Genomic DNA, 15,739 nt, shown 5'->3' with positions numbered 1-15,739 from the left:
TTTGCATTTGAATTTAGTCTTCTAAGATATTTTATAGAAGTAACTATGTATTTCTTATATCATTTATGCCAATAAAATATTTTGCCAATGTCTTTTTGTCATACCTTTATGACAAGTTTAATTTTATTTTGAGCATGAAACACATAAAATATTTGGCAGAAATTCAATAAAACACAAGAAACTTCCCAGACACAAGAAAGGGAGTGTTCTGTTTTGGAAATAAAAAATAATTACATAAAAACATTCCATGTATTGGGTACTTCATAATTGGTATGTATTTAAATTTTCTTAATAACAAGTTGAAGGTATCTAAATATTAAAATCTTTAGATTTACTGCTTAATTATTACTTAGATATGCCTGTGAGTCATTGTAGAGTGGCTAGAACTTAAAAATAATAAAGCATTCTTCTGTAGCATATTAAATGTTAGGAAAACTAATATCTTAACTTTTTTATACATTTTTATACAAAATTGCTTTCATCAAAGTCCCTTGTATTAATACATAAATGCCATTTTAATTAAATCATAGGCTGTGTAATATTAAAAAAAGGATTTAGAGGCCATTCAGAGGTCCCTGTATTGGTTAGAATGCAGTTTGGCTTGAATAGTATAAGCCAAATAATAGTGACTTAGCCTGGAGTTATATTCCCCTGTGAATTCACAGTACAAACGCAAACAATCCAGGGCTAACATGGAAGTTCCAATGAAATAGGATTAGACTATTTTTAGCAAGTTTCTACACATCCAACCTTTGCATTTGTATTTTAACTAAGAGGAAGAGAGAAGGGAAATGACTTATGTTCTTCTTCCCTTAGACCCCAAATAAAAGTTCCATGCATTCCTTCCATCTACATCCATTTGGCCAGAATTGGTCATGTTTCCATCACAGCTGGAAGGGAAGCCTTATAGTATGCATCATGTACTCAGATATAACCAGTGATGCATTATCAAAGGAAAAGAGAATTTTACATGCAGGTTTGTTGGGTTCTTATGAGAGATGACTTTTATCTAAAACTGTTCTCAAAGAATAATCTGCATAGACCTGGGTGTAGGTGGATTTTTAATATTATTAAAATCATATTAGAAATAATATGGGTAAAAAAAACCTTGTTTTCATAGAAATACCAAACATCATTTTTATTTGCATTATGTTGACATTTAGAAGTGGAGCTGCTGTTTAAGGCTTATTAGAAATCAAGGAAGTGGAGCCAAATGTACTGTACAACAAAACAAAGCTTCATCAATCAAGAATATCCCTGAAGCACTAAACATATAATTGAGAGGTGTATCTCCATCCTTACAGTTAGAATCTGTATGTCATAACAGGTTCCACGAACATCACCTGTGCTATGGTTGCTGAGGGAAAGCCCTTGTGTAGTGGAGTTACAAACTGAGATAGCCATTCTTTTCATGGCAAACCATTTTTACTTGCATACTTTGAAAAGAAAATCATGGTCAATCAAATTTGGATATATGGCACATCTGTTGTTAAAACTGAAATAAATGAGACTGCCACTTCAAAACAAAAACTGATATTTTATGCCAATGGTAAAATTCTAGTTTGCAAGTGAAAAAAATAGAAATTTGGAAAACTTGTATCTGCCAGTATGAGACTGAGAGCTTCCTAAATTGTAAAGTACAAGACACACCAAAAATTTAGTATAAGTGTCTTTAAACTATTGATATTGTTTAGATTCCATAGTATACCTGCCATCTGTTGAATTGTGGTATAATGTCAAAGAATAATGTTTATTATTATTAATGTTCAGTTTCCCTGCAACAAATCTGTAGAAAACTACAAACCATAGTCTGCAATGACTGAATGAAGAAACAGCTATGAGAATTAAGCTATCATAAGCAAAATGTGCAAAGATCGTTTAAATATAGGTGTGATATTGCTAACAAGTAATGAGCTTACTATTGTTCTTTTTAATTGTATTAATTGAGATGACCTTAAATACACCTCAGTTTTAATTTTCACCATGATACATGTAGACATAAACTTTTGTATATTTTCCATATATCCATCCACACATCCTCCTACGTACATAACCTGGAGGCAAAAGCTCATATAATTCTTAAGAGTGTGGCCTGATCCCAAAATGTTTGAGATCTGCTGATTGCTGACCAGATCCCATTTCTTAACAGTGTTCCACTGGGCAGGGCAATCCTTCCCAGACACATTCATAGGTGTGGTTTATTTCTGCACTCCCAGGATTAGATTATTCTTGCCCACCCATGGACACTGTTAATTCTTTCAATTTCATTTTCCCCAAGAGTTAGTTTTTGTTATTATTGCTATTCTTCCTCTGAGCCCAGAATTACAATATCACTAGAATTAGAGGAGAACAGTCGACTGTGAAGAAATACAAGAAAGTTGACTAACTTCTTGAATATAATTTAGTTCTATATTTGGATTTCAATTTAAAATGACTTTTGAATAAAATTATTTTCATGTATAAGATTTTAGATCACTCCTACAGATGTTATTTTCAAAATATATACAAGTATATATTAAAAAATATAAAATCTACATATAGCAATTGTTAGTAATATAGTTGGCATTATTTCACTAATACTCAGGATTCAAACAATCTGATTGTATGAAGTCTCCAAATACATTCAGAAAGAAGATAGACTCCTCTCTTTATTATAAAATGTATTTATAATTTACAACATTTCACTGATATATGAACACATGCCATATTACAGGAGGTATTGGCAGCTTATGGCTGGCCCAGAGGACCTTATGTCCCTCAGGGTGACTTCTTAGCTTGCCCATTATAGTCTGAATGTGGCCATGGGTAGCATGCCAGTGTATGAGACTGGCTGCTTTGTTCATATGTATTGAAATGTGAACATGATACAGTTTTCAAGGATCGAAAATGTTACTATGCTTTTGATTTTTTTTCAGTGATTTAGAATGTAAAATATCAGTATTGTCTCACAGTCTGATATAGACTGATCTGGCACATATCTGGCACGGTGCTGACTCCTGTTTTAGAGCACATTTTGAAAGTATTGACATAGTTTTAGATAGAAAACAGACTTAAACACATTCTTCTCTGTGCCATCAAATGAGTTCATAATATCTCATTTTCCTTGCTAATATAGAATAGACAATTTCACAAAAATAATTTAATCAGCTGTAGCTCATTTGTTGCAGCTTGGATGGACTGGCTCAGGTGAGCCCATTGTGCACATCTGGATACACTCTGTCCAGTTACCTCATATTGGTAGCCTGAAATTGGCTAAGGTGTGAATATCCATACCACAGAATTTATTAAACACTGTAAATAAGGACTTTTTCTCCCCCATGGAAATCGGTAATTAAACCTTTGCCAATACATAATTAAAATACTTATGTGGATTATTATTGCTCTGTAAATAATAGCACAAAAGTGACTTCAATCAAGTAACTTTATTAACAAAGTGTGAAGCCATTTTACACTGAAGATATGTTATGAATGCCATTTTGTTTTTGCCTATTTTTCAACACTTTAGTACATTTAAAACTGAAAATCATAACTAGGATGAAAAGAGTTCAAGAGACAGGCAGATAAATTTTCCATAAATGCAGGATAAAAATAGAATTTCCAGTGCAACTGAACTATTGGCATAGCTAATCAATTTGGTATTTTGAAAGTTTCTGAAAACATTCTGCACAAATATCCAAACTGCTTTTTATAATCTTCCCTAGACTATAGTGACTATAGACTATTGTGCATACTTTTACCTATTGTCATTCTATATTATGCTTAAAGTTGAAAAACACAGAAAAATGGAAACAAGATCTCACATCAGTAGTAAACAAAAAGTGATAATGGAAAAAAAATCCTTATTCAGTAAAATCTTTTGTATAGCAAGAAATCTACATTAGGAATAATAACCAACACAGAGATCATACTAAATTGAAAAACAGAAAGTCAGAAAAGCTTGTCGTTAACTTTAATTTATTTTAGAACTTTTGGAAAACACTGATTTATCTACACTATATTGAATTCGGCTCCAAATAACACATATTTTTCTTATTTTACTTACTATGATGATATCCAAATTTGTGTTGGATTTCAGCCTCCCATATTTTCTTTCACTTTTACAACATTTTGTATTTTCAGCATAACTAATTTTTATGAAAATCTAACATGGCTTCCATGATATATTTTACTCTATTGCTGACTGATTTGCAGTTTCTGTTTCTCCATTTATCCCTTGCATATTAGCTGAAGATACAGCCTACACATTTACCATAGCAATATACTCAGATTTCATTGATTTGTGGGTACTGATGATAGCCATTCAACTTAATCAAATCTTCCATGTGCTTCAAATATCACATATATGTATATATATGCTTCTGTATGTATGTGTATATTTATCTCTAGTTATATTTGTTAAACAGAGTGCTAAAGTCAATAAGTTTACATATGGACTTATTAATTTGCTTCTTAATCCATTTTACTTTTTGCATTTCCTATTTCAGATAAAATAATCTATTTCAGAAGGTTTTAAAATGCTCTTAACCCATACACAAGAGGCATAAACTTCACTGCAATCAAACAGCCACAATTTTTATAAGGGAGGTATGCAGAAAGGCATATTAAAATGTCTTGCTTGTGGAGGGAATAAGAAAACTTAGAAAATGCATAAAATGACAAATCTAATGGCAGTGCTTAGAAGGAAATTTATTGTTGTGAAAACCTGTATTAAAAAAGATGAAAATCTCCAAATCAATAACCCAGCTTTTCACTCTAGGGAAATCACAATAAATAGGCAATACATAGAAATAAAGAAATAATGATGATTACAATGTGAAAATGAAATCAGAGAAAAATAAAAAAAATCAGAAACATGAAAAATTCTTTGAGTGTATACATATTAAGATTTATTGGAAAAATGAAGGACCATCCACAGAATAGAAGGAAAAATGTGTGTATTATACATACAATAGATAAAAGACAAGCATTCAGAATATAAAAAGTCATCTTAACAACTCAATAATAAAATAAATAAAAAGTGTGGATTTCAGTAGACATCTGCACAAAGAACATGCAATTGACAATAAGCACAAGATGTGATGGTCAACACTGTGAGTAATTAGGAAAATGTAAATCAAAACCATAAGACACCACTTTGCACCTACTTAGATGAACACAAAAAATGGCAAGCATCGGTGACGATGTGGAATGACTGAAACTGTCATTCATGACTAATGGAAATATTAAATGAAGCAATCTCTTTGGAAAACAGTTTGGCATCTCCTAAAGAATTTTAGAACCTTTTTATTCATCAATCCCATGCTTCAGTATATACTCATTAAAATGGAAAACACATGGCCACATAGGAAGGGTGCATGGATGTTCACAGAAGTATTATTCCCAAGTCTTTAAAGTGGAACAACACAAATGCCCATCAAACGATAATGGACTAAACAATGTGATATACACACATTACTAGTATTTCAACTTTGATGCACCTGATGACTGTGGGCTAAGTGAAAGAAGCCACACGGACCACACATTATATGATTCGGTCTACAAGAAATCTCCAGAACAGGTGCAGCTATTGAGAACAATAGCAGATTATAAAAACCTATAAAGATAAACTGCCTAGGGACAGATCATGAAGAGTGATTAGTAATTGATACTTTGTTTTTTGGGGAGGTAGAAAAATATCCTCAACTTAGGTTGTGGAGATGGCTGCACAAATTTGGAATATACTAAAAAACAATGAAAAATGCCAATGAGTTATTTGTAAATGTAGTTTTAATAGGTTATTAATCTTCAGGGTTATTTTTAATTTAAGTATGATTTATTGTAAGAACTTATGTAAATGCCACAGCGTATCCCCACCCACCACAATAATTAAAAAATTAAAAAATAAATCTATAATTATAGATTTTTGTTCTTAATGATTTAAGTATTAAGCCAAAATTCAAGCATTGTTATAGCAGAAATATTGGAACAAATGTTTGTTTTTTGTGGCATATTTTCCTGTAGCATCTCTTTTTGATGTACTTTTATCCAGACCTCAAATAGATAAGTACAACTTTTTTAATTTCACTGACAAGTCAGTACATCTTAATATACCAAATCTAAAACTTGCTTTCCTAAATTGGTTCAGACACAAATCATTTTAATAGTCTATCATCATTCATATTAAATATTAGGAACATTTATAATAATTTCAAGATATCTATGGTATTCTAATGCTGGTCATAGAAAACAAACCTTGAATTCTATTAGTTGAAGATTACATAAAGAGGAACTTTAGTTAGTACTTATTTCACATGATCACCATTTAAATGTGGCCCTCTGTGTGTTTTGTTCACTGTGACACTATTTTTAGCTGATGTCAACTCAGAGTAAGTTAAAATGATCTCTTGATTATGACACTGAAAGAAAAATAAGAAAAGTGTTATTATGTGTGTTCCCCATTGTGTTATTACCCTGGAAAATAACTGCAATTTATTATTTTGAGACTTAAGATAATACGCTGTTTTTAAATGATCTCTAATAGTATAAATATCATGGTGCTATGTGTAGTACCACAACTGCACTCACAAAAATCCATAGGATTTATCTGTCACAATATACCCTCTGGTGCCTACCTTCCCACACATCTTACCGTTGTCTTGGCAAGCTGATGAGCGGCTGTTTGTGGCACCTCTTACTAAGGCTGAAGAGCTTATGCACAATCTTCTGTGCCTTTATGAACAGTTGTTGCATGCTGTTTTCCAGTTGTTCATAGCGGCGTTGAAAATTAGAATCCATTGTCCACAAGTGCATTATGGTTGATGTGTTGAGGAAATAATTCATGGGGAGCCTTTTCATAAAGAACTTGAATTCATCTGAAAAAAATATTAAAATTCAACATTTAATAATTATAAAACAATTATTTTCTCCTTTCCCAAACACATTTAATATGTTTAAATGCAAATAATATGACTGATTCCTTGTGAGTAACAAATTTCTAAAAGGAACTGTGAATGCTTTAGGGTTGTTTTTCTTCTTGATCCTCTTAAAATAGAATTTTCATGGAAGAAGAAAATTTAAAATAATTTGTGTGAAAGTAAATAGTTTAGACAAATAGATCTCCTTTTGATAGTATTTGAATAAACCTTTTCTAATACATAGTAGTCATTAATCTAGCTTTTATTTTTGGCAGTGTAAGTAATTCTCTCCAATTGTTTTATATTGAAGAAATAATGTCGGAAACATCCATTAACTCAGCATAGATCTTATATAACATTATTACTAAATGGTTTTCTTCAATGTTTAAAGAAAAAAGAAAGCTATTTAAAGACAATTGTAATTTTCACATATACGTTCTGTTCTCTATAACTGGCCATATTCTAATTTGTCATAACATCATAGTTTAAAACAAATGTATATCAAAGAAAAATAACACTGAAAATATTGAAAGTTCTAATATTGGCTGTTGCTTTTTTGTCAATAACTATCCTGCCTGAAATTGCTGTGTCTCTAAATGCCTAATTAGCCAACAGTAAAAGAATAAAATTTGATGCTAAGCTAAAAATAAATGACAATATAAAAGTCTGTCATCTAAAAACACAAGATTCTCAAGATAGTCAGAAAGAGGAAACACCCAAACTCTCCATCAAAGGAAAAAAAAAAACGTAGAAAATCTGATACAAAAATACAATAGAAAATGATTCAGTTATAATAATGAAGGTCTTACAGTATAGGTGAACCTTGAAAAATTAAGCCAAACAAAAAGAGGATAAACACAACATCATTTCACTTACATGCAATATCAAGAATAGTCAAATTCACAGAAACAGAAAGTAGATCTGAATTTGCCAAGGACTGGGTGGTGGAAGAATAGGAAGTTATGTCAAAATAGTTTTAGTGTTTCTGTCCGGGTTAAGAAAAAGTTTTAGAGAAGAAAGACAGCAATAATTAACATGAATGTAATTAATACCACTAAATTATAGATTAAAATAAACTAAAATTGCAATTTTATCAGATATATTTATTATAGTAAAAAATACCAAAAAATGTATTTAAACATTTTCTCTTACCTTGTTTTTTCTGACGTACTTATTATGAGCAGGGTCTCAAGTTATAAACATTTTATTTTTTTCAGTACTGGTTTAATGGGTATGATATTTTTTGTATCATTTGCACCCATTCTCACATACTACTGTGTTTCCAGGAAAACACACACACACACACACACACACACTCTCTCTCTCTCTACAAGATTTAGAAAACATTTTCAATGGCTAAACAAGTTTTATGTGGTTATCTGGCAAGTCAGGAAAACCACATTTTGATGGTAATGGGGTTTGAACACAGAGTCTTGTTCTTGCTAAGCAAGTATTATATTACTTGAGCCATACTCCAAGTTATTATTCATTAATTTGTCCCCCAAATATTATATAGTATGCATTAAATGTCAGCCTCTGTGTACCTTAGTTTGCTCCTATGTGAATGAATTTGTACCATAGGACAATTTGACTTAACTTTGAAATCCTGTGATATTATGGGTAGTTATTCTCAAATGCTCATATAATTAATCTAAATATCCAGCTTAAAAATACTTTTTCTCAAAGTTCAGTTCTAACTAATATATTATTATTGAGCTAAATTTGTACTAAGTGTGCCAATAGCCATTGCGTGTAGGCACTGTCTCTGTTGCAGTGCATTAAAAATCACTAAATTACTGTAAAATTTTCTTAAAATATGCCACTGACATGTGATAAAGTAAATCATGTTACTGTAATGCATATTTGAATCACCGAGTTTATGTTACATATTAAAGAAATTTTAGTATGTAGGTCCAATCTATTTCATCAATACAGGGAAATATAACTTTTTAATAATTCACAGCAAATTATATACATTGATCTTTGGGTTCTTTCCTCTGCAGCAGTTAGATACATCTGGCATTTTTTGGACATTAAGGGTGTAAGACTTTTGCTTGAAGAAAAAGATAGAATTAAAAAAATAAAATAAAGTGCTTTTAATAGCGAAAACTTGTTGGAAAAAATATTGCAGGGCATATCCATTTTATATGCTTGAAATCACTTTTAAATAAGCAGAGTATAAATAATAGATGAATCTTAGCATTCTGATTTGACAATATTCTATATTTTGCTTGGTCCCATATGTCTCTTTGAGAAATTCCCTCTTTTGAATAAAGTATTCATGCATGGAAATTGGAAAGCATTCATTAGATTACTCACAGAGCAGATGCCACTACTTTGAAAACTAATCATTCATTTCATTGTCATATTTTACTTGAACACTTCTGATAAGACTTTATAGTATTGTGGGTATGCATATTTAATTACATTCATTATTTATCATAATTGTATTGGGAAAAATTTTAAATGGTAACTTTTATTCAAGCCAAAGAATATTTTAAAGTAGAACTTATTTGTTTTACCAGGGCATGTAATAGTGTATGTGTACTGAAAATTGCCAGTGTGTAATTCGTATAAAACAGGGTTTTAACATGACAGTTGAATAATTGCTTCATTATGAAGTCATTAAGAGTCACCATTGACAGTCACCCACAACATTTATTGAACACCTGTTGTGCAAGAACATACAGATGTTTCAGTCTATGACAGCAAATATGGATAAACCTTTCATCTTATTTTAAAAGATGACTAATTAATGATATGCCATATTTTCAATTGCTAAAACATCTTCAGTGACTGGAAGTTATTGTACTTAGCAGTCAATAGAATCCCCAGGAATATTCCCATAGATTTCTTTCCATTTTACAATTAGTAAAATTCATATTTATAGATAATATAATTGAAATTTGAATGACATTAAATAATTATATCAATCAATGACTTACATAATTACAAAGATAAAATACAATAGTTAGAGATGCCAAGTAATATTTTATATTACAATAATTTTCTAGACTATTTGTAATAAATTGTCAAATGAAAAATAGCTATCCACAATTTGGGTGTATATACAGGAATATGTAAAAGAAAAATCAATATTATGTAAAATCACTCTGAAAACTGAATTTATGTATATGTTATTAGAAAGATACTATTGCAGAAATATCTGCCTTTTAAGTATGTGTCAAATTAGTACTTTAGCAAGGCATAGATTTGAGGACTGTAGAGAAATAAAGAAACAAAAATAGAAAAGATAACGATATTAGTAAACATTTTCTACGCTGGTAGAAATTTGTAGTCAGTCTCAGGCTTCCTAACAAAGCTAATTCACAGTAAGCAAAGTAATACACAGGGAGATGTATTGTTTTAATGAATTTTGTGGAAGCAAAGAGAATCAACCTAGAAACTACAATAAATTATGAATGATTAGTTTGAGACTATATTAGCACTCCAAAATATTTAATTTTCTAAATTAAAATGAGGTATCATTTTTTTAAATATCTGGACAAAGCATGCTGATTTTTTTCCCTTTTCCTTGATAGAAATTCAAGTTAAGGTTTGATATCTAATTAACTAATTTTGAAACTAGTCATTTCCTTTCTGTTCCTCCTCCTGTTCTTCTTTCCGGTCCTTCTTCTTCCTTCTCCCCGTTTTTCTTTATCTCTTTCCAAAGTTTCTCTTTTAAGCACTTTAAATATTAACTCAATTTATCTAATAAATTGAGCAAATTTTATGGTAGGGTTTTGTGTGCCAGATGCATATAATCCTTGGTTTCATAACTTTATTATTATCACAAAGTTCTATTAAAACTACTGTATTTACAGAATTATACTATTATTTACATCTTTATGCTCTTTATACATATGTTTCACAATTGAATCAAATGTACACAGGTAGGGAAAAATTAGGCAATATGAAAACATCAGTCATTTATGCATATATCCTCACTGGTACTTTTATTATGTTTGTCTATTTAGTGAGCATGAAAAATACTGACCAATATTGTGATTCTGTATTTTCAAATAGTCATAATGTCTATTTTGAATTGTTTTTGAATGTATTTTCATAATTATTTTAAAGCTTTTAGACATTTTAATGTTTTTTGGAGCTCTGAAAGCATATAATTTACTTCCTTAAAAGTAGAGTATTTTGTTTTATTATCTCGAAATGATTTCTTGAGTAATAAATTCACCTAACTAGTCCAAAACAGAGGCTGTTAACATTGAAAACCGAGGCTGTCTATTGAAAAGTAGACTGAAAATAGCAAGGATTAAAGGAAGAAATCGGTGCTTTTATGATTTATCTTGATGCATGTGGATTTTTAGATTGATTAAAATTTAAATCAATATTGTAAATAAATAAGAAAACATAACAAAATACTGCTGTATTGTCAATACCCAATGTATACCTCTTTAAAAAGGTTGAGGAAATAATTCCATTCACAACAGCCTTAAAAAATACCTATGCATGAAATTAATAAATGATATTAAAGACCTTTATAATATAAATTATAAACACTGATGAAAGGAATTGTGGAAGTCAATATATGGTGAACAGATCACCTATATTCAAAGATCAGTAGGATAAATATTGTCAAATATCCATAATACCTAAAGCCATATAGAGATCCAATTTAATCCACATCAAAACTGAAATGATGAAATAGAAAAATGTCCTAAAATTCATATGTAAATACAAAAGATCAATAGTAAAGAGAGCAATCCTAAGCAAAAAGAGCAATGCTGGAAATATGACAATATCTGACTTCAATCTACATTAGATAGATACAGGAACAAAAACAGCACAGTATTGGCACCAAAACATACATTGGTCTATGTATCATTTTTTGTTCCACTGCCATGCTGTGGAACAGAAATAAGTCAGCTACTCCCTCTGATTCATGGTAAAGATGCCAAAAATATATATACCACTCTTTAACAAGTGGTGCTGTGAAAACTGGATAAACACAAACAGAAGACTAAAACTAGATTCATACCTCATCCTGTAAAAAAAAGCACTGAAAATGGATCAAAACACTTACTGTAAGAAACTTAGAAACTATTATAAGAAATCATAAAAGGAAACACTTCAAGATCTAGGTATAGGCAATGATTATCTTAATTGGACTCCAATAACTCAAGAAATAATAATAAGAAATCACAAATTGGATTGCATCAAATTATAAAGCTTCTACACGGCAAAAGAAACAATGAACAGAGTGAAGCAATAGCCTAGAGAATGGGAGAAAATCTTATATGGGATTAATATATAGAATACGTTTTTAAAAATGCAAAAAAATCAAATGATAAAAGTGCAATAACCAAACAAATAAATGGACAATTAAATGGAGCAGTTTTCAAAGGAAGTACAATGAAAAAATTCAACATCCTTAGCTATCAGAAAAATGTAAACTTATTCACTGCTAATGGGCATGTAAGTTGGTGCAGCCACTATGAGAAATCAGTTTATAGGTTCCTCAAAAAATTAAACACAGAACTTCCATATGATCTGCCATACAGCCTCTGGGTGTATACTCAAAAAAGGATAAAATTTGGTTTATAATACAGATATCTGCATGCCCATATTCATGCTTGAACACTTTCACAATAGCCATGTTATGGAATCTGCCTAGATGTCCATTAATGGATAAAGGGATAAAGAAAATATGACATATATAATAGAGTTTTTCTCAGTTATAAAGAATGTAATTATGCCACTAGAAGGAAAATAGATAGAACTGGAGATTGTGTTACATGAAATAAGCTATTCTACAAGGATAAATATCACATTTTCTCTCATATGTGAAATCTAAGTCAGGAAGAAAAAGAAAGACATGAAAGTAAAAGGAGGACTATGTTGAAGGAGATGGAGAAAAAGGGGAGAGGAGAGGCGGAATTAAAAACAGGAACAGATGCAAATAATTCTATTTACAATAGCTTCAAAAAATACCTAGGAATTAATTTCAAAGGGATGTGAATGACCTTCACAAGGAAAACTGCGAACAATTGAAGAAAGAAATCGAAGAAAAACTACAGATGGAAAATTATTGATTTGTAGAATCAACACAATGAAATGACTATATTGCCAAAAGCAATCTACATATTCAATGCAATTCCCATCAAAATCCCAATGACATTCATCACAGAGCTTGACAAAACAACCCTAAAGTTCATCTGGAAGCACAAAAGACCATTAATAGTCAAGGCAATATTGAGCTAAAAGAGCAACACTGGAGGTAACCAATTTCAAACTATAGTACAAAGCCATAGCAATAAAAACAGATGGTACTGACACAAAAACAGATATGAAGACCAGTGGAACAGAATTTTCAGATATGAATCCCCACCTGAAAACAAGATGGGGAAAAAACAGCCTCTAAAACAAATGTTGCTGGGAAAACTGGACATATGCATGCAGAAAACTAAAACTATATCTATGTTTGTCACTGTGAACAAGTATCAACTCAAAATGGATTAAGAACCTTAATATAGGACCTTAAACTTTGAAGCTAATGCAGCAAATATCAGGGAATACACTGGAATTAACAGGTAAGGGCAATGACTTCTTCAATAGAACTCAAATGGCTCAGCAACTAAAAGAAAGGATGGACAAACGGGACTGCATAAATTAAAAAGCTTCTGCATAGCAAAAGAAATGGTCTGCAAATTGAAGAGGTTTCCCATAGAATGGAAGAAAATCTTTTCCAGCTATACATCTACGGGATTTATAAGCAGAATATATAGGGAGTTCAAAAATCTAAACTCCCTGTATACCTATCTTAAACAAGCAAAATTGTCCCTATTTTCTTTTTTATTTTATTTCTCAGACAAAATTGGAGGACAGGAGGGTAGAACAAGTCCTGTCTGGCAGGGTTGGTTTAGGTAAGAGGGGGAAAGAGGTGGAGAAATGGTGACGGAAGGTGACTATGGTACAAATCCTGTGTACATTTGTGTGTAAAAAGGAATGGAGGGAGGGGGGGGGAATGAAGGAGAATAGTAGAGGGAGTGAACACAAGTATGATACATTTGATATATTTTAATAACTTTTGTAACTGCCACAATGTACCCCCACCCAGCACAATAATAAAAAAGAATTTGTACATAATTATGTACTAAGGGAAAATAACTCACTAAAATTAGCATGAAAAAAGTAATGGATGGGGTAAATACGATCAAAGTATGTTATATGCATATATGGAAACATCATAATTAAACCCTTTTGTACAAATATTTATGGTGATAAAACATGTTTAAAACTTTTAAGTGAATTATGTCATTACTTGTTAAGATAAGGGTAAAAGCCTACTGTGTTTTTTAATCAAGTAACATTGACCCAATTAAGGTTTCTTTCCAGTAGAAATCACAATGCAATGCGGATGATTATTTTAATTATTGTGAAAACACAGGACTAGTCTTGCTACAATAATGAATATATTTTAAGCATCTAAAAATATATAAAGAATACAGACACAGAGTACTTTAAGGACAAAATAGGAAAAGTAAATTTCATAGGCATCAATTTTAAGCAGAAAGAATGATCATTTCTGATTTCATGATATTCCTAATCCTGATCTTCAAACTCATCTTTCCTAGTTATATATGGGAACATAAGACTTTTTGGAATAAACACATGTAAATATCAAACACTAGTAGAACACATTCTATAGGCAATAAGCTAATTGTACAAGAATCACTTCTTTGCTCCAAAGGCAGAATTGCTGCCTTATGTACACATGAACATATGCATGTGTTCTGTTTTTTTGGCTGGATTTTTATACAATAGTTTGTTGTTTGTTTGTTTAGTCTACAGTGGGTCTAGACTTCTATTATGTTCAGTCTCCAAAGCTAACAATTAAATGTCAAATTATTTCTACTATTGATCTCCAATGCTATTGCCAAACCAGAACATCCTCTAATTCAGCTATTTCTTGTTCTTCAACAGTCAGTTTCTTTTACATCAGTATGAGCTCCTCTACCTTCTGATTCTCAATGGTAATTAACTTATCAAATAAGTTAATTTAACCCTTGACACTACAGAAATACTGGCCATATGGAGGTAAGATACAAAATTGCCAAAATGAGAAAGAAGTGGAAATGGAAATGGGAAGAATAGCTGTAACAAGAACACTTAAGACAGAGAAAACCCAGGGCACAAATGTCCTGAAGGCCAGAAAACTAGCAAGGGCCGAAGTGACATCTAGTCCTTGAGGGAGCACGATTAATATACAAACTTTGACCAACTCTATAATTCTGACTAGAATTGGTCGATTTTTTCTTTTACAAACATTTTTCACTATCACCAAACATTTCTTAAGAACTATTTGAATAATTTGTATCCATCTAGAATTTTCCAAAGTTATACAATAAACCATTCATGCAACTTTGAGTAGCTACATATCAGTGCAAGTCTATTCAAACCATTCCATCAGCCTCGGGTATAGAGTTTATACTGAAATTGACAAAATACTATAATTCTGTATGAAGCAAATGGCAAGTCTGTTCAATAGCTTGTGAGCTGGCAGATTTTATGAGGCTACATAACGATGGGTACACAAGGGCGTAAATCAGAAACAGAAGCCGATTCCTCAGTAGCTTACTAAAAAAGTTATTTTTCTCACTGTTTTATTCTTTCCTGAAAGTCTATAGAACATATATTTATAGAAAAATGTTTCTATACATTATGCTACTTAGAGTTATCTGTCATGAACAGGGTTGCTCTGTTTAGGAATATTTCAACCCTTTAAGGAAGATCCAAACTGAGCTGTAATTCTAACTCTAATAGGTACTTAGAAACTGCTTTTACTAAAAAACACTGATTTCTTACTTGGATCCACAAATTGAAAGTAT

The 15,739-nt window shown here is 31.1% G+C and overlaps 1 protein-coding gene across 4 annotated transcripts in view; it reads right to left on the bottom strand.

The window, feature by feature from the left end:
- Brinp3 (BMP/retinoic acid inducible neural specific 3) overlaps positions 1-15,739 on the bottom strand; it is a 425,930-nt gene that overhangs the window by 71,374 nt on the left and 338,817 nt on the right. For all 4 annotated transcript variants that reach the window (XM_074047228.1, XM_074047229.1, XM_074047227.1 and 1 more), the window contains one exon: positions 6,629-6,851. In XM_074047228.1, the coding sequence (XP_073903329.1) occupies positions 6,629-6,851 (223 nt within the window). The remainder of the gene's footprint in view (positions 1-6,628; positions 6,852-15,739) is intronic.

Source organism: Castor canadensis, chromosome 11 (assembly GCF_047511655.1).
Source record: "Castor canadensis chromosome 11, mCasCan1.hap1v2, whole genome shotgun sequence".
NCBI classification, from domain to species: Eukaryota; Metazoa; Chordata; class Mammalia; order Rodentia; family Castoridae; genus Castor; species Castor canadensis.
This window is presented reverse-complemented; position numbering and strand designations above follow the sequence as displayed.